Genomic DNA, 14814 nt, shown 5'->3' with positions numbered 1-14814 from the left:
CTGACTTTACAGGGTGCTTTAAGATTCTAAAAACAACTATTTATTTGAGTATTTGCTGCCTCACACATTGTATTGAATCTAAATTGTTAAAGTTTTGCATATGTTCAAACCTTGAAAACGGCTGAAGAAGGTATGAAACAAATGGATGTATTTTTACAGAGAACAGCTACGCTGTCTTTCTCTCTGATGTGGGTAGAAACACAAGCAGCAACACATTATCACAACTGACTCTGTTTGTCTTCTGCTGTGGATTTCACACTGTGAACTGAAGAGCAGAGGAGGAGCTGCTTACAATAATCAACTTATGACAGTTGCAAAATTAACAGTTGTTTTTTTTTTTTTTTAAAAAAAAACATTATCGTCATTATACAGTATAAAAAAAATTATTAGATTTTAACTTGAATGGTATTCAGTTTGTATTCATTGACTGCAAAGTATGGTTCACTTTATTGACTGTTCACTTATTTTCTAAAGTTAATATATTCTAGTGATGTAGTCCTTGAGACTGGTCTTGGTCTCGAGACCAATTTGTGGTGTTCTTGGTCTCGTCACGGACTCAACTCATTTGTTCTCGGTCTTGTCTTGGTCTCACACATAGCGGTCTCGATGGGATTTTGTACAAAAACCGCATCATCACAGAACAGTATCATTATTTATTACGTGCCCTCTTCAAGACATAAGGACAATACACATTAGGTTAAATTACAATCATTTTAGTCGTGTAAGATAAAAAATAAAAATACAGTTTTATGTGATTTGAAGCATTTCGCCTAGCCCCCTTGAACCCCCGCTGGGACTCCAACCCTGGACCTCACTATTGTCTTGTTGGCCCCCCATCTAACATTTGTTATATCAGTGTTTTCCAACCAGTGTGCTGCAGCACATAAGTGTACCATGAGAAATCATCAGGTGTGTTGTGGAAAATTATCCAGTTTCACCTGACTGGTACTGAAATCGAGCAGTTTGATATAGTTACATATGACTGCACCCACCAATGATCCACTCCACAACAACAGTCTCCTGTTTCCCTTTGCAAAATAAAAGTGAAAGTGAACTGGCACCTCACTAGTGATGTGCGGATTAGCGAGTTACCCATGAACCCTGGGTGTCGGGTTGGGGTGGGGGGATATGCCTCCACTATTATTATACAACGGACCTCAATCTGTAAGATGACGCATCCCTCTCAGCTTTCTTGTTCCAAACGCCCTGCGACAATGTCACACATGCACCCCCGATGTGCCCCAGGTTATATTAGAATTAATAAATGGGTATAGACGATGATGGGGTGTATTAGATTCCTCAAAACACACAGAAAAAACATAACTGAACCAAATCTACACAAAGTAATAAAAACATGAACTTTGTATTAGGCTGTCAGTTGTGAAAGGGTGGCCCCCATTATCTTATGTTGTGTAGTAGTAGTAATGGTAGTAGTAGCAGTAAAAAACCAGTGTCTCTGATTATGTACACAATCACATATACTGTGTTTTATGTCTGTCATTTACACTCACCTTCGATTCTTCTGTGGTTTATTCAGCCTCTGCTGTTTAATACAGTCGGTGCACAGTGAGAACCATTGTAATGGTCGGAATTCAGGGTAATGAAGTGGAACTCATACTGATTGGCTGAAAAGCAGTGATGAGTTTTAAAGTAAACTACATCATGTGTGATATATGCTATCATAGGTTACAGTTTGGGGGAGTTTATTTTCTGCTTCTCAGCCAATCAGTTTACATTCCACTTCATAAAGCCTTCATTTGGGTGAGAGGATATCATATGAACCAGACAAAGGGGATGAACCACAATGACTGCACCTCTGACTGCTTTACTACTTCTGAGTGCATTTGGTGAGTACGCTTTTTATCTAATGTAACTGAACATAAACCCCATGTTATTTTATAGTCTGTCATGATGTGTTTTCACTGTTGTTTGTTTTTTTCAGCAATGATTCAGACTACAAAAGTGCCTCAAGTGATCTCTGTGACCACGGTGCAACTTGGTGAAAGTGGTATTTTTAACTGTCTTTGTTCTACGGATGATCGGTATTTTTACTTATATAAACAGCCACTTGGATGTGCAATCCAAACCATTGCGACTGGAGTCTATTCTGACATAACAATCAGTGAACAATTTAACAACTCACGTTTCAGTGTCACTAAAGTGGATGCTCAGTACATTTTCACCATCAGAGGAATAACCAAAGAGGATGAGGCTCTGTATTTCTGTCAAAGTGGAAATAATTATGAGCTGAATTTCATGAACAGCACATTCCTAGCTGTGAAAGGTAAAATACATTTCTTTTAATTTCTGAATCATATTTCATCTTATTTCTATGACAGAGTTGTATTCAAGGCAACTTTGAATGACTTTTTCCCTCTATTCAACCTTTCCTAACTGATTTACTGTAATATTCTCTGCATTTTGCCTTTTTTCAGTAAAAATCAGGTATTTTCTCATATTGAATTTATTAATTATGTAGAATGTCAGTATGAGCGCAGAGTAAATTCAAAGGTTATTATATCAAAACAGAAAACTGAAGAAAAAGTGATCAGCATTTACAAGTACAAAACGTGATGGTGTTTCCACTAAAGAGCCTCTGAACGTCCAAAAAAAGGCTCATCTGATGCTGTTGAAAGGCTGAAGCTGCATTTTATATGAATTTTTTCAATGTATTGATTTATTCAATGGATTAATTGACTAAAAATTTTAATAATAATAATAATAATAATAATAATAATAATAATAATAATAATAATACATCGGTTTTATATAGTGCTTTTCCAACCACTCAAAGACGCTTTACAATAAACAATAGATACTTTTGATTCCTGTAAGAGGCTGTTTTCAGCAGAAATCTTGAATCCTTCTATGCGTTTATCTTATTAGCCTGTAATTACAAATATAAAATGCTGACCTGGGAAAAAAAAAAAAGTAACCCGTTTGTCATGAATTACACAGATCAAACAAATGAGCAGAAGTTTATCTCCGTGGAACAGAATCCACCAGCAGCTTCAGTGCAGAGAGGACATTCAGTGAATCTCCAGTGTTCACTTCTGTCTGAGGACAAACAAAACCCAGTCCAGTGTCCAGGTGAACACAATGTGTACTGGTTCAGAGCCGGATCAGGAGGATACAGACCAGGAGTCATTTACACTCGCAAGAACAAGACTGAAGAACAAGACGAAAGGAAATGCATCTACCGTCTGTCCAAAACCGTACAGGACTCGTCTGATTCTGGGACTTACTACTGTGCTGTGGCCACATGTGGACAGATCCTGTTTGGTGGAGGAACTAAAGTGGAGACAGGTACGACTTCACATTCGTTTTTAGGTCAGAAATGTTGATTAATTCAGCTTCTTCATCCATACATTGTCCTATTCAGACTGATATGAAACATGTTTGATTATTTTACTAATTGAGATGTTGTTTCTGAACCAGACCAGGGCGGCTTTATCATTGCGTTTGGGGTTTTGTTGGCCTGCTGTGTGACCGTGATCGTCATACTGGGTGTCCTCCTCGGTCGAAGGAGAGTTTGTGAACATTGCAAAGGTAGGTTCATCATACAGCGCATGGATTTCACCACTAATCCTCAAAGACCTGAACAGCCTCTGACAACCAAAAACATCTACTGATTTAAAATGTGTAATAATCTTTGAACCCCTAATGTTATCAATACATATGAATAATTCAGGTAAAATTCAGTTTCTCCACTTTTCATCATTATACACAATATTAGACAGATGGTAATAATGTTCTGCTCCTATAGATGCTTGACTGGTTGAGATCTGGTTGTTTATTTAGCACTTTTGATCGATACTTTACATTGGGAATGAATGACAAGATCTGGAGATGTTCTGACCCAGTGATTAAACCATCTCAATTTCTCCCTTGTCAAAATTGCTGAGATCCGTACTCTTGCATATTTTGCTATTTCTAACAAATCAACATCAAAGGCTAAACTGCCTAAAATATCCATCCACTGACAGGTTCCTACATTGACTACTCTGCCTGTCAGTGGTCATAATGTTATGGCTCATTGGTCTGCAGTACCCTGCACATAATGTATTCACTTGGGAAGCATGCAAATAACAACAAATTAGTGTTGTCACAAATAAAACCAGTCCTTCATTGACACAGAAATAGTGATGCAACATGAGAATATTTACCATTAAACTTTACTTTCATGATCTGTTACATTATTCATTATAGTTGTACTTCGTATTATTATTATTATTGTTATTGTTATTATTGTTGTTGTTTTTTTATTACATGTATAATGCCGTCAAGTGGGCCATTGTTGACATTACAAAGTGTCTAGTCTACATCCCCATTCTTACAGTGCACTCCATTTTGCTGTTACTGACAATGTAAAAGCACTTAGATACATACAGGGTGGGGAAGCAAAATTTACAATATTTTGAGGTAGGGATTGAAAGACAGTGTATGACCAATTAGTTTATTGAAAGTCATGAGAATTTATTTGCCACAAGAAAATTGACATAATAGAAAATGTTTTTATTCTATGTGTCCTCCTTCTTTCTCAGTAACTGCCTTCACACGCTTCCTGAAACTTGCGCAAGTGTTCCTCAAATATTCGGGTGACAACTTCTCCCATTCTTCTTTAATAGTCTCTTCCAGACTTTCTCGTAATAGTTTTGCTCATAGTTATTCTCTTCTTTACATTATAAACAGTCTTTATGGACACTCCAACTATTTTTGAAATCTCCTTTGGTGTGACGAGTGCATTCAGCAAATCACACACTCTTTGACATTTGCTTTCCTGATTACTCATATGGGCAAAAGTTTCTGAAAAGGTATGGATAATAGTGTTAGGTATGATTATGACATCAATATATGTTTGGTTTCAAAACAATTGACGTAGTGCCTGCTGAGAAAAAACAACTAAATGTTCATTGTAAATTTTGCTTCCCCACCCTGTATAAAGTGTAAGTATGGAAGCACACAATGTCCAAATGGCAAAGTCTACATGATCATCAGTTTGGCAAAGTTCACAAAGATGTTGAAATGGGAAGTAATTTTCACTGATTAAAAAAAAAAAAAAATTCTATGCATTTGCTGATTTTTAGAAACATCAACATTGTGTTTTATCACATTGGAGTCGCATCACTCAGTTTACAGGTTTAGTAGCACCTTTTTAAATGTTACCAATGAGAAAAAATGTCTCGCCTCTGACTGTCTGGTGCCTTAGAGCTTCAGAGGATGTGTTTTAACGAGTGAAATCCTCAATCTTTACTGCTGACATATTTCTGTCTGTTACATGAATGTTAGTACACACCATGTTTCTGTGTTATTGGCAGGTACAACTTCCATCAGTCATCTGGAACGTGACAAGTCAAGAGGAAATCTCTCAGAAGATTTGGTAAATAAACTTTGTATAACTGTGTTCTCTGTTTTCAATTATTCTCTGGAAAAGTACTAAAAACCTAATATTAAGAAACAACATAATTTATTGACAAAACAATGTGTAAATGGATGCCTGATGATAACTGTCCTGCTCAAGTAAATATGCATTAAATATATAAAGTATGAATGACAGTCTAGTCTTTGGAGATGACCTGTTAAACAGATAACCCCCTGGTTTATCATTCATAAGACCAACCTTCAGTTTCTTCACTTGGCCCAGTAACACTGCTCAACATGTGGCTGTAATCCCATCTGTTGGTTCTGTACTTCACTATCATTGCACCAAAAATGTTAAAATCATCTTAACCTTCTTTACCTCTGAGTGATCTCACTGCCACACTTGATCTGTGCAACAGTTGTCAGTGACATTTATTTATTTATTTATTTATTTACAGGATGATGAAACCAATGAGGTGAACTATACAGCCCTGACTTTCTCTGCAAGAAGAACCAGACAAGGATATCAAAAGACGCAAGAGCAGGACTGTGTGTATTCTGCTGTCGGAGCGAACTACCACACCTGACAAAACTCCACTTGTTTACAGAGCAGGAGCTGTGAAAGCATACATACAGTTTAACTGATGTTAGAATCTGATTTATTTAATTTCCAATGCCACACCTGTGCCTGTTGTAGACAGAATATATAGTATACTCTGCTGTTGTTTTGTAGTTTTCATTTGTAGAGGTAGTTGCATACGCCACTTTCCTGTATTTTTGAGGAGGACATAAAGATCAGTGTAAGCTTTTTTAATATACAAACAAATATTTTATTTTCTGATTGATAAACCTGGTTGATGACTGATTTGCTGGTCGGCACAATAAAGACGATGAAGCATATGCATGTAGTATGTTTTAAATTTTTATTGCCAAACTTTCACACAAAACAGACTGAGACTGAACACATAGTTTTGTAAGTCTACATCATTGTGTAACTGCCTGTAAAAACAAACAAACAAAAAAAAGTAGAACAAATAATGAAATGAAATAAATGTATTACATAAAAATAAAATAAACATGATTATAGTACAGATTATAGTACATAAGGATAAAAACTGTGAAACACAACATGTCTATCAGTTTAGAAGATGATTTCACAAGCCAAGACTTGTGGTAAAGATAGTAGAGGAGCATGTGTTCAGTGTTAAACAGCTAATGTCTCCTGATGTGAGTGATACATGTCACCAAAACCAAAATGGCCATTGCTTTGGCACATTTTAGTATATTACTCCACAGGAAGGTGGAGAAATATTAAGAGTCAGTGAAGAGTAACAGTTACAAAAGCTTTTGGTGTCTAGTCTTTATGTATTTATGTAGTTTCACAGCCCCATGTTTAACAGTTTTACAACAAATCCCTTCTTTCTAGGTGAGTAAAATCATCTTTAAAGTTGACAGATTTCATGTTGGCATAATTCAATGTGGACCAAGGCATTTTTTTTGTCTCTTGCCATTGACTGCAATACAATTTTTAGGGGAAGTAAGGTCCCATTAAAACCAGGTACATATCAGTTAATTCTCCTGTCAGTGTCCTTGACCATGATGCTGATAAAAATCTGAAGCTGGTCCCAGAGCTTCTTCAATGGCAGCTCCCGATGTGAGCAATGCGCTAATGCTAATCACTAATGCTGGGTACTGTGTGTGTGTTTTAGGATCGGAAAGACCGAATTTTCCTACTGGGGTAATAAAGCAATTAACCTTTTACCATGAGACACAACTGGAAAGGACTTCAGCTCACTATTTATATAAATCCACTATACTTTGACAAATGCAGCAGATATCCTCTCAAAAAATCTAGTGAAGTTTGTAAGGAGCACTGAGGTCAAACTGAATTTAGTCCGACTTTAAGATCATACAAACTATATTTGTGATATTATCTGAGATGTGAATGTAACCCAATTCAGAATAAGCTAATTAATGATGATAATATACTGCGACTAATCTACAAAGATGTACAGATTATTTACATTTCCTATCAGCCATGTACAACATGCTTTAACTGTTACACTGGTCTACAATTTTTTTTAGAAAAGATTTGCTTCAGAGATTAAATGTGCTAAATGTAACGTATTTTAATTAGATTAATTGGAAAATAAATGACAAAAGTGCCAGTTTGCTGATGTTTTCAAGGTATATGATTAAGTGTTATTACACATATATATTGGTTTATGTACATTTATGTAATAGTTTTATAAATCTTCCACTAAATAGAACCTGTAAAGTGAATGTATTCTGATGTGCAGACAGTGTTTTGAAGTAGATCTTGTAGCTCTGAGACAAATATTCCTTTTGAGTCAAACCCATTCTCTCGTTAATTCTTGAGTTTCACATTTTGACCCAAGGCTGTATCTTGGAAAGTTCAGCCAACCCGCAATTTTTACATTATTTTTCTTTATCAGTGACTCTCATGTGGTAAAATTTCATTACTTTTATTCTGGAAGCATTTTCCTTGTAGACCAGTGTTATCAGACTCATAAATGTTAACTTTAATAGTAAGTGATTCCAAACAATTCTATTAAAGTTCTAATTCAGTCCAAAGGCCTTGATAGCAGCGTAAATCCTCTGTCTTTCCGTTGATTTTCTATTCCTTTCTCCATTGCCGCCATTTTTCACCACAGTAAAGACAGCAGCAGAATAAACCCCCGTATTGTCACATCTCTTAAAAACAAGAAAACATGAAATAACACAATTAATGAAACATCATCTCTTTCTGATGAAGTTAATCTTTTACATTTCTCACCTGATGACTTTTCTGTCCATGACTTATTTTGTCCGGGGTAACAGCACCTTCATAATGAAATACATTTACATTCATGACGATAAATAAGTATATATTCATGTAATATTGCTTGAAAGATAACTGTTAATGTGTGTTTACCACTGCAACAGTTGCCTTTTCCTTTAATAATGCTGCAGATGTAGAAGGTTATAACACTCAGACATAAACTCAGAATGGCACACAGCACAACAAAAGTGATGTTTTCCTTCTGTGACCATACACTGGTTTCTGAAACACAATCAAAACAAAAGAAAGTTGATTAGAAAAAGAGAAATCTCGTTTGTGCATTAATCAGTAAACGCTGTGATCTCACATCTTATTCTCAGAGTCAGACAGAGCTGAACAGTGGAGAGAAATCAAGTCTCCTCGATGCAGTGGATCAGATACTGTCGACCACTGAAGTCTCAAAAGATTAACCCATAAAGACCCAATGCTACTTTTATGGCTGTTCCAGAATTTTTTTTTCTCTATATTTAACTCTTCCTAAGTGATTTATCACCAGTTAATATGACATTAGACTCTGTATTACATGTTTTTTCAGCGAACATCGTGTATTTTCCTATATTTAATTTAATGATCATGTAGGTGTTCATAAAAGTTGATGGTTTTTCTATCAAAAACAGAAAAATGATTAAAAAAAAAAAAAAAAAGTGACTTTTTCAGCAAAATCTATCATTAACTGAACATAATCCTAGTGTCTCCATCCACTGTCATTTATCCAACTCCGTGGGTTTTACTGGTGAATCAATGTTGTAGAAGATGACAGTGTTTCCACGTTCACTACGGAGCCTCTGAACATCCAAATGGGTCATATCTGATGACCATGAAAAGATGACAAACTGTATTTTACACCAATTATTTACATGTATTGATAGGATTAGTGGATCAACAGGTATTAAACAGTTTAGGTCAGTAGATAGTTTAGGTCGATGGTGGCTGTTTGGGTCTTTACGGATTAAATCAATGTTTCCAATCACAGAAATGGTCAAGATTATTGATATCACCATTACGACAAGTTTTCAGACTGATCTCAATAAATGGTGTTGTATGTTATGCCAGTTCTTATAGCATTTGGTGACTCAGTGAGTGGTATTTGACACATCGATTGAGGTTGGACAGAGGACTAATAACGGTGTGAACATACATGCGGAAAGCTTATAATGCACTCAGATAACGTGGCAATTAAAAGTGCTGTGTATATTTACACAAGTCATGATATCACCTTGACAATTTACTCATTGCTCAAGACAATAAAAAAAACAACATGATCAGAACTTGTTAAAGAAAAGAAGAGTATCAGTCATGGTGTTATCACAGTAACTTCACAAAAACATACCGATTTGTATTCTTGTTCCATTTCCAAATAATATCCGTCCACATGTGGCCACAGCACAGTAATAGTAGTAAGTCCCAGCATCAGACGAGTTGACAGTTTTAGAAAAGTGGTGAAGGCAGCTCTTTGGAGAGGACTGAGTGTCAGGTCTATCGTTACATCCATCTTGTCTGTTCCCTTCAGTGTAAATGATGCCTGGATCAGATTCATGTGATCCGACCCTGACCCAGTAAACACTGTGATCTCCTGGACACGTCTTATTGTCAGAGTCAGACAGAACTGAACACTGGAGAGACATTGAGTCTCCTGGATGTAATGGATCAGATACTGTCGGCCGCTGCACAACAGTGTAGTCTGATGCTGTTTTACCTATAAATGTACAAAACTGTTAAAATATTCATATTTTGATGCCTTAAAACATCAAACATTTTAGAATGATCACATGCAATTGATTTGATGTTTCATGCTGAAAAATAGAAAAGGGGAAAAAAAATACTACATACTTGTCAATGATAAATAGGTTCCACTCCACGTGTTTGTTATATAATCCAAGACCCCACAGTGATACAGACCCTCATCTTCTGGAGTCGTCCTCAAAATAGTCAGATTACTGTAATTCTTATCTATATGTACAAACACTCTGGACTCAGAAAACTGTGGCCCATATGTTGGTTCAATGTTTTTCTTCAGTTTTACAATTAATTTCAGATTTTTCCCAACAGTCTGTTTGTACCAGTGGACTTCAGTGACACTGATTTCATTTGGTGGTAAAACACATGTGAAGATCGCAGGTTCACCAAGATGGACGCTGATCACAGGAGTCTGAGAATCTACATTAAAAAATAAATAAATAAATAAATAAATAAATAAATAAATAAATAAATTTTTAGTTCAATAAACAGTAAATGAACGTGACAGTGACAATAGTTTGCATGAAGTCAAATATGTGGAAAATATTTAAGTAGCATTGAGTAGTACTTACATCCTCGATGAAGGAGAAGCAGTGAGACGCATAACAGAATCATCTTGACTGTCAAATTTGGAGGAAGCTTGTCAGTATTTCAGTGAAATGAGGCGGTTATGTCAACTTGAATAGCCCCATTCTTAAATACCCCTGTTTGACAATCACAGCATCTTGCGTATTTCCTGCCATGCTAGTCTCACCTCGTTTCATGCATTATGTTTCCTCTCCTGTATGTTTGCTTGCATTATCTCCTTGCAAATTTTCCGACTGATATATGTCACATGGGAGAAGATTACATTTTCTTTACAGGAAATGTTCTAGGAAAATTTGTTTGTTTCATTTCTGATTCTGGGTTCTTAGAATGTCTGTCTTCTTACACTGAGCATGCATGATTGGTTGGCCTTATTAACAAACTCAATGCCCTGATAATGCCTTTAAAAAGACGCGGCTACAAACAATAATCTCACACTGAACCTGAAGAGAAAAGTTGAGAGATAATAATGCAATGAAAATCTAAAGAGCACAGACAGGTGGAAAAGAACTGTCAGTAGTCGTGATGTGAAGACACTGCTGTGAGAAATGAACAGAAAATGTCCTACTTAGTAGAGTCAGTGTTGTCTTCAGACCACCTAAATCAGCAGAGCGTATCAAATCAGTGACAAAACCAAGGCTTTGAAGACTCAAGACCAACACCGAGGCGGAACAGGGCAGAGTCAAGAACAAAACCACCCGCCAAGTTTATCCAAACACAATAGGCTGACATTTTCCAAATATTCCAGTATTACATGTTGATATTGAAACCACACTTGTGCAGCAAATATAAAACAGACAAAAGAAAAAAAAGTGGATGTCATACTAAGAAATGATAACATCTAAAGAAAAATGGTCTGAACTCAAATCTGATGGAAAAAATCTTCAAACTTTATAAAATTGAAAAAAAAACATTGTTTAGAATTTGCCTGATGTTATATTCCCTGCCGGAGAAAACACTGAACTCTGAACTGTGATCTTTATTCAACTGAGCTTCCACCTGCTGTGTCCAAAGATAAGATGCTAATGATGTGACTGATGGTGGAAGCCTATGATTAATACATTAATATGATGTTTTATTTTATTTTTTCATAAAAGAAGAAGAAGAGAAAACAAAACAAAACATTAATATGATTCTTGAAACTGGGGAAGTAAACAGTTAATCTACTATCAGTTAATTTTCAATAAGAATTTGCTCGATTAAATTAATAACTGTCGGTTAATTGTCCTTTTCCACGTCCTGTCCGAAGGCTGACGATTTGTCTGCGCTGCGACGCCACGGCTGGGATAGCCAGTCATCGAACTGGATCATGGTGTTGAGTCGATGCTTCAGGGGTATCAGAGCATTTTCCCTGGAGGTTGGTCTAGTCCACGGTCATCTGGACTCTCTGGTCAGTGAGACAGAAGTTGAAAACATCCTACTGGCTCCTGATCCGGGCCACAGGTATGTCCCACATTATGTCCCGCGGTCACCCCGGTGGCCTCGGTAAAATAGCAAAAGGGGGGGGCATTGCTGCTGAAATCTCACTCCATCATGTCAGTGATGCAAAGTCAAAAGTGCCCATTTCTTCTAAACTGCCCCTCTTCAGATCCATTTATTTTATTGAATTTCTCTGCAGAATTTCTTCAGTTCTACTCCATAAATGTACTGTATCCAGTGGTTCAATAAATCAATCATTAAGGAATATGACATGCGTTTTTCATGAAGCATATAAACAATATTTAGCTTTTATTTGTATAGACCCTATCGAAAGAGAAATTCAGGTTCTCAGGAAACTCGCCACTTATCAATTAATCGTTAATCGATCAATAAAGTCAACCAACTAATGATTAACGGATTAATACATAATTTGCATCCCCACTCGAAACCATTATGAAGCTCTGTCAGGACGTCTTGCAAGAATAAAGTGGCCCAAGAAGTAGGGCTGCAGAGACAATCAAGTGTATTTTAAGATAATAATCAAAACTACAATAACAAAAACAAGTGGTGCCAGGCACAACAAACCCCGCCCCTCGCACATATTTTATCTTATTTTGGCATCAATCCAGCTAATGTCATCATATGTGTGTGGTGACGTCAGCGTATCTATTGCCTCTATATATGTGCCAAGTTTGAAGTAAATTGAAACAAAATTGATTTACAGACACTTGAAATTTCGCCCCGTATTGTCAAGAAATGTGCACTAGACTCAAGAGCATGACTCCAAACACTCTCAAATGTCAGAGAAGTCTTTTAATCCAGAAGGAACACAAAAAGGCAGAACAACAAACTCAAAAACTCACTTTCATAAAGCAGTAATCACTAGGAAACATGGTTGGAAACACACTTGCAGGAAGCATCGAGACGAACTGACACAAAGACAGGGAAGCAGACAAACTAAATACACAAAGGAAGACGATTGGAACACAGGTGTTGCACATGAGGGTGGGGGAGACGATCACTGAGGTGGGAAACACAGGGAGGAAGTGTAAAGTAGACACAAGGAACAAGGGAAGTGGTACAAAATAAAACAGAAAGTGAACCTAAGAAAATTGAAAAATCAAAACAAAAGACTATGACTCAGACAGAGAAATGACACAAGTAAGTAAATGGGGGAAAAAAAAAAGACTTTAAAAATTCATAAAAAATTTGAAGTTTGACCTACTTTTCCCAAAATGTAATCAGATCTATTCTGGGTCACTGACAATCTATAAAGCCAAAAAATCATGGGAAGGAATGCTTCTAGGACCCAAAAAAGAGTTTGTTCGAGGTGTTCTCTGGAAAAAGGGATTCAAGCAAAACCAGTTTTGTTTGACTTCCTGTTGAAGGCTTGAAGCTGAAACACATTCAAGTGTTTTTTAGGTCTATATACAACCATGCCATGAGAATAAAGGTGTTTTAATGCCTGAAGTGAGGGCCTCTGAGTTTTCTTCCTGTTTGTCATCTAATCTATAAACCCAGTGTGGTATGAATTCAACCAATAGTTTTGCCGCTAAAGTGTTAACAAACAAACAAACAAACAAACAAACAAACAAACAAACAAACAAATCGAACCAAAAACAATACCCTTTGCCTTCCCTTCAGGGGCCGAGGTAATAACAAAACTACTGTAAGAATAAATCATTTAATATTGTACTATCCAACTGAGTAAAATGCAGTCCCCCATCTTGTTCTGTTGTACCTTAAAAAGAATTCCACCCAAAAAAAAAAAAAGAAAACATCAGTAAATCATAATCTACATATGTCTACAATAATACTTGGATTTTGATACGTTGTCTCTTATCAATTACATCTTTTTTGGTACAGTATTTTCTCTGTGGCTGATCATCACTGCCTGTTGCCACATTCAAGCAACACTGAATTAAACCTTAAATATCTGGAACTGTTTATGTGGTGTCTTCCAAATTACTTTTCTCTATATTTAACCTTTGTTAAGCGATTCAACACTATTTGTCTGCTTTTTTTTTTTTTTTTTTTTTTTTTTTTTTTTGTGAAAATCAGCGTTTCTTTTTTTAAATCCAACTTACTGATAATACTGATTTTCAGCAAAATATCATTAAGTGAACATGAAAAAATGTGTCCTCACCTCTGTCATATATCAAACTGCTCAGATTTTTTTTGATGAATCAATGTTGTAGAAGATGACAGTGTTTCCACGTTCACTACGGAGCGTCTGAACATCCAAATGAGTCATATCTGATGACCATGAAAAGATGACAAATTGTATTTTATCTGAATTAATTAAATGTATTGATTGAATTAGTGGTTCAAATGCTATTATACATTTTGGTCCTCAGCGGCTGTCTTTGAGGGTTAAGTTACATTGTGAAAACCTGTTTTAGGAAGACGGTAGTCATGATTTCTCTCAGAAAACACACCCACCCTGTCAGTCTTATCATTCTATTTAGGTGCAGTAACCCTAACAGTCCTTTGTCAACAAAACTCGTTCATGTTGTTTCTAAATCAAGTAGTCTGCATAGCTTGATCCAAATAACAAGTGCATTTTTATTTAGATAAATATATGGTAATAAAACAGAAGCACAGAATACACAAAGTAAGGATGTAAAACTAAAAAAACCCTTTGCTTCTTTTGTAGTTTCCTCCTTTGTCACCTCTATTTTTGACTCTAATCTTCTGTTCTTTCTCACACACACACACACACACACACACACACACACACTTACAAACAAGTAGTGGATGGAAAGTTAAGCATTGTTGTGGTTTGCCTTTCAATCTGAGGTGTGAATGTACATGAAAATGGCCTTTTCTTCCTGTGTGTCAGTGTGAACGTAAATGTGTCTGAACTACAT

At 36.2% G+C, this 14814-nt stretch overlaps 2 protein-coding genes across 2 annotated transcripts; one reads left to right on the top strand and one right to left on the bottom strand.

The window, feature by feature from the left end:
* Positions 1 to 1723: 1723 nt before the first annotated feature.
* Positions 1724 to 6151, top strand: LOC115427381 (uncharacterized). Its single transcript, XM_030145918.1, has 6 exons — positions 1724 to 1847; positions 1943 to 2284; positions 2959 to 3306; positions 3439 to 3549; positions 5319 to 5380; positions 5820 to 6151. The coding sequence occupies exons 1-6, from the start codon at positions 1805 to 1807 to the stop codon at positions 5946 to 5948; spliced, it is 1035 nt and encodes a 344-aa protein (XP_030001778.1). The 5' UTR covers positions 1724 to 1804; the 3' UTR covers positions 5949 to 6151.
* Positions 6152 to 7792: 1641 nt separating this feature from the next.
* LOC115427379 (uncharacterized) lies at positions 7793 to 10618 on the bottom strand. The gene is made up of 6 exons (XM_030145915.1): positions 10513 to 10618; positions 10034 to 10360; positions 9534 to 9899; positions 8297 to 8425; positions 8159 to 8205; positions 7793 to 8076 (listed from the first exon to the last, which is right to left on the bottom strand). The coding sequence occupies exons 1-6, from the start codon at positions 10553 to 10555 to the stop codon at positions 7942 to 7944; spliced, it is 1047 nt and encodes a 348-aa protein (XP_030001775.1). The 5' UTR covers positions 10556 to 10618; the 3' UTR covers positions 7793 to 7941.
* Positions 10619 to 14814: the final 4196 nt, after the last annotated feature.

The sequence above is a fragment of the Sphaeramia orbicularis genome, chromosome 10, assembly GCF_902148855.1.
Source record: "Sphaeramia orbicularis chromosome 10, fSphaOr1.1, whole genome shotgun sequence".
Lineage (NCBI taxonomy): Eukaryota > Metazoa > Chordata > Actinopteri > Kurtiformes > Apogonidae > Sphaeramia > Sphaeramia orbicularis.
This window is presented reverse-complemented; position numbering and strand designations above follow the sequence as displayed.

Excerpts from the sequence above, each read along its gene's own strand:
- LOC115427379 (XM_030145915.1), bottom strand. The coding sequence starts at position 10,555 with ATGATTCTGTTATGCGTCTCACTGCTTCTCCTTCATCGAGGAT. Across the intron at positions 10,361-10,512 it reads GCTTCTCCTTCATCGAGGAT|ATTCTCAGACTCCTGTGATC; the intron begins GTAAGTACTACT and ends TTTTTAATGTAG. Across the intron at positions 8,077-8,158 it reads ATGGACAGAAAAGTCATCAG|AGATGTGACAATACGGGGGT; the intron begins GTGAGAAATGTA and ends CTTGTTTTTAAG.
- LOC115427381 (XM_030145918.1), top strand. The coding sequence starts at position 1,805 with ATGACTGCACCTCTGACTGCTTTACTACTTCTGAGTGCATTTG. Across the intron at positions 3,550-5,318 it reads AGTTTGTGAACATTGCAAAG|GTACAACTTCCATCAGTCAT; the intron begins GTAGGTTCATCA and ends TGTTATTGGCAG. Across the intron at positions 5,381-5,819 it reads GAAATCTCTCAGAAGATTTG|GATGATGAAACCAATGAGGT; the intron begins GTAAATAAACTT and ends ATTTATTTACAG.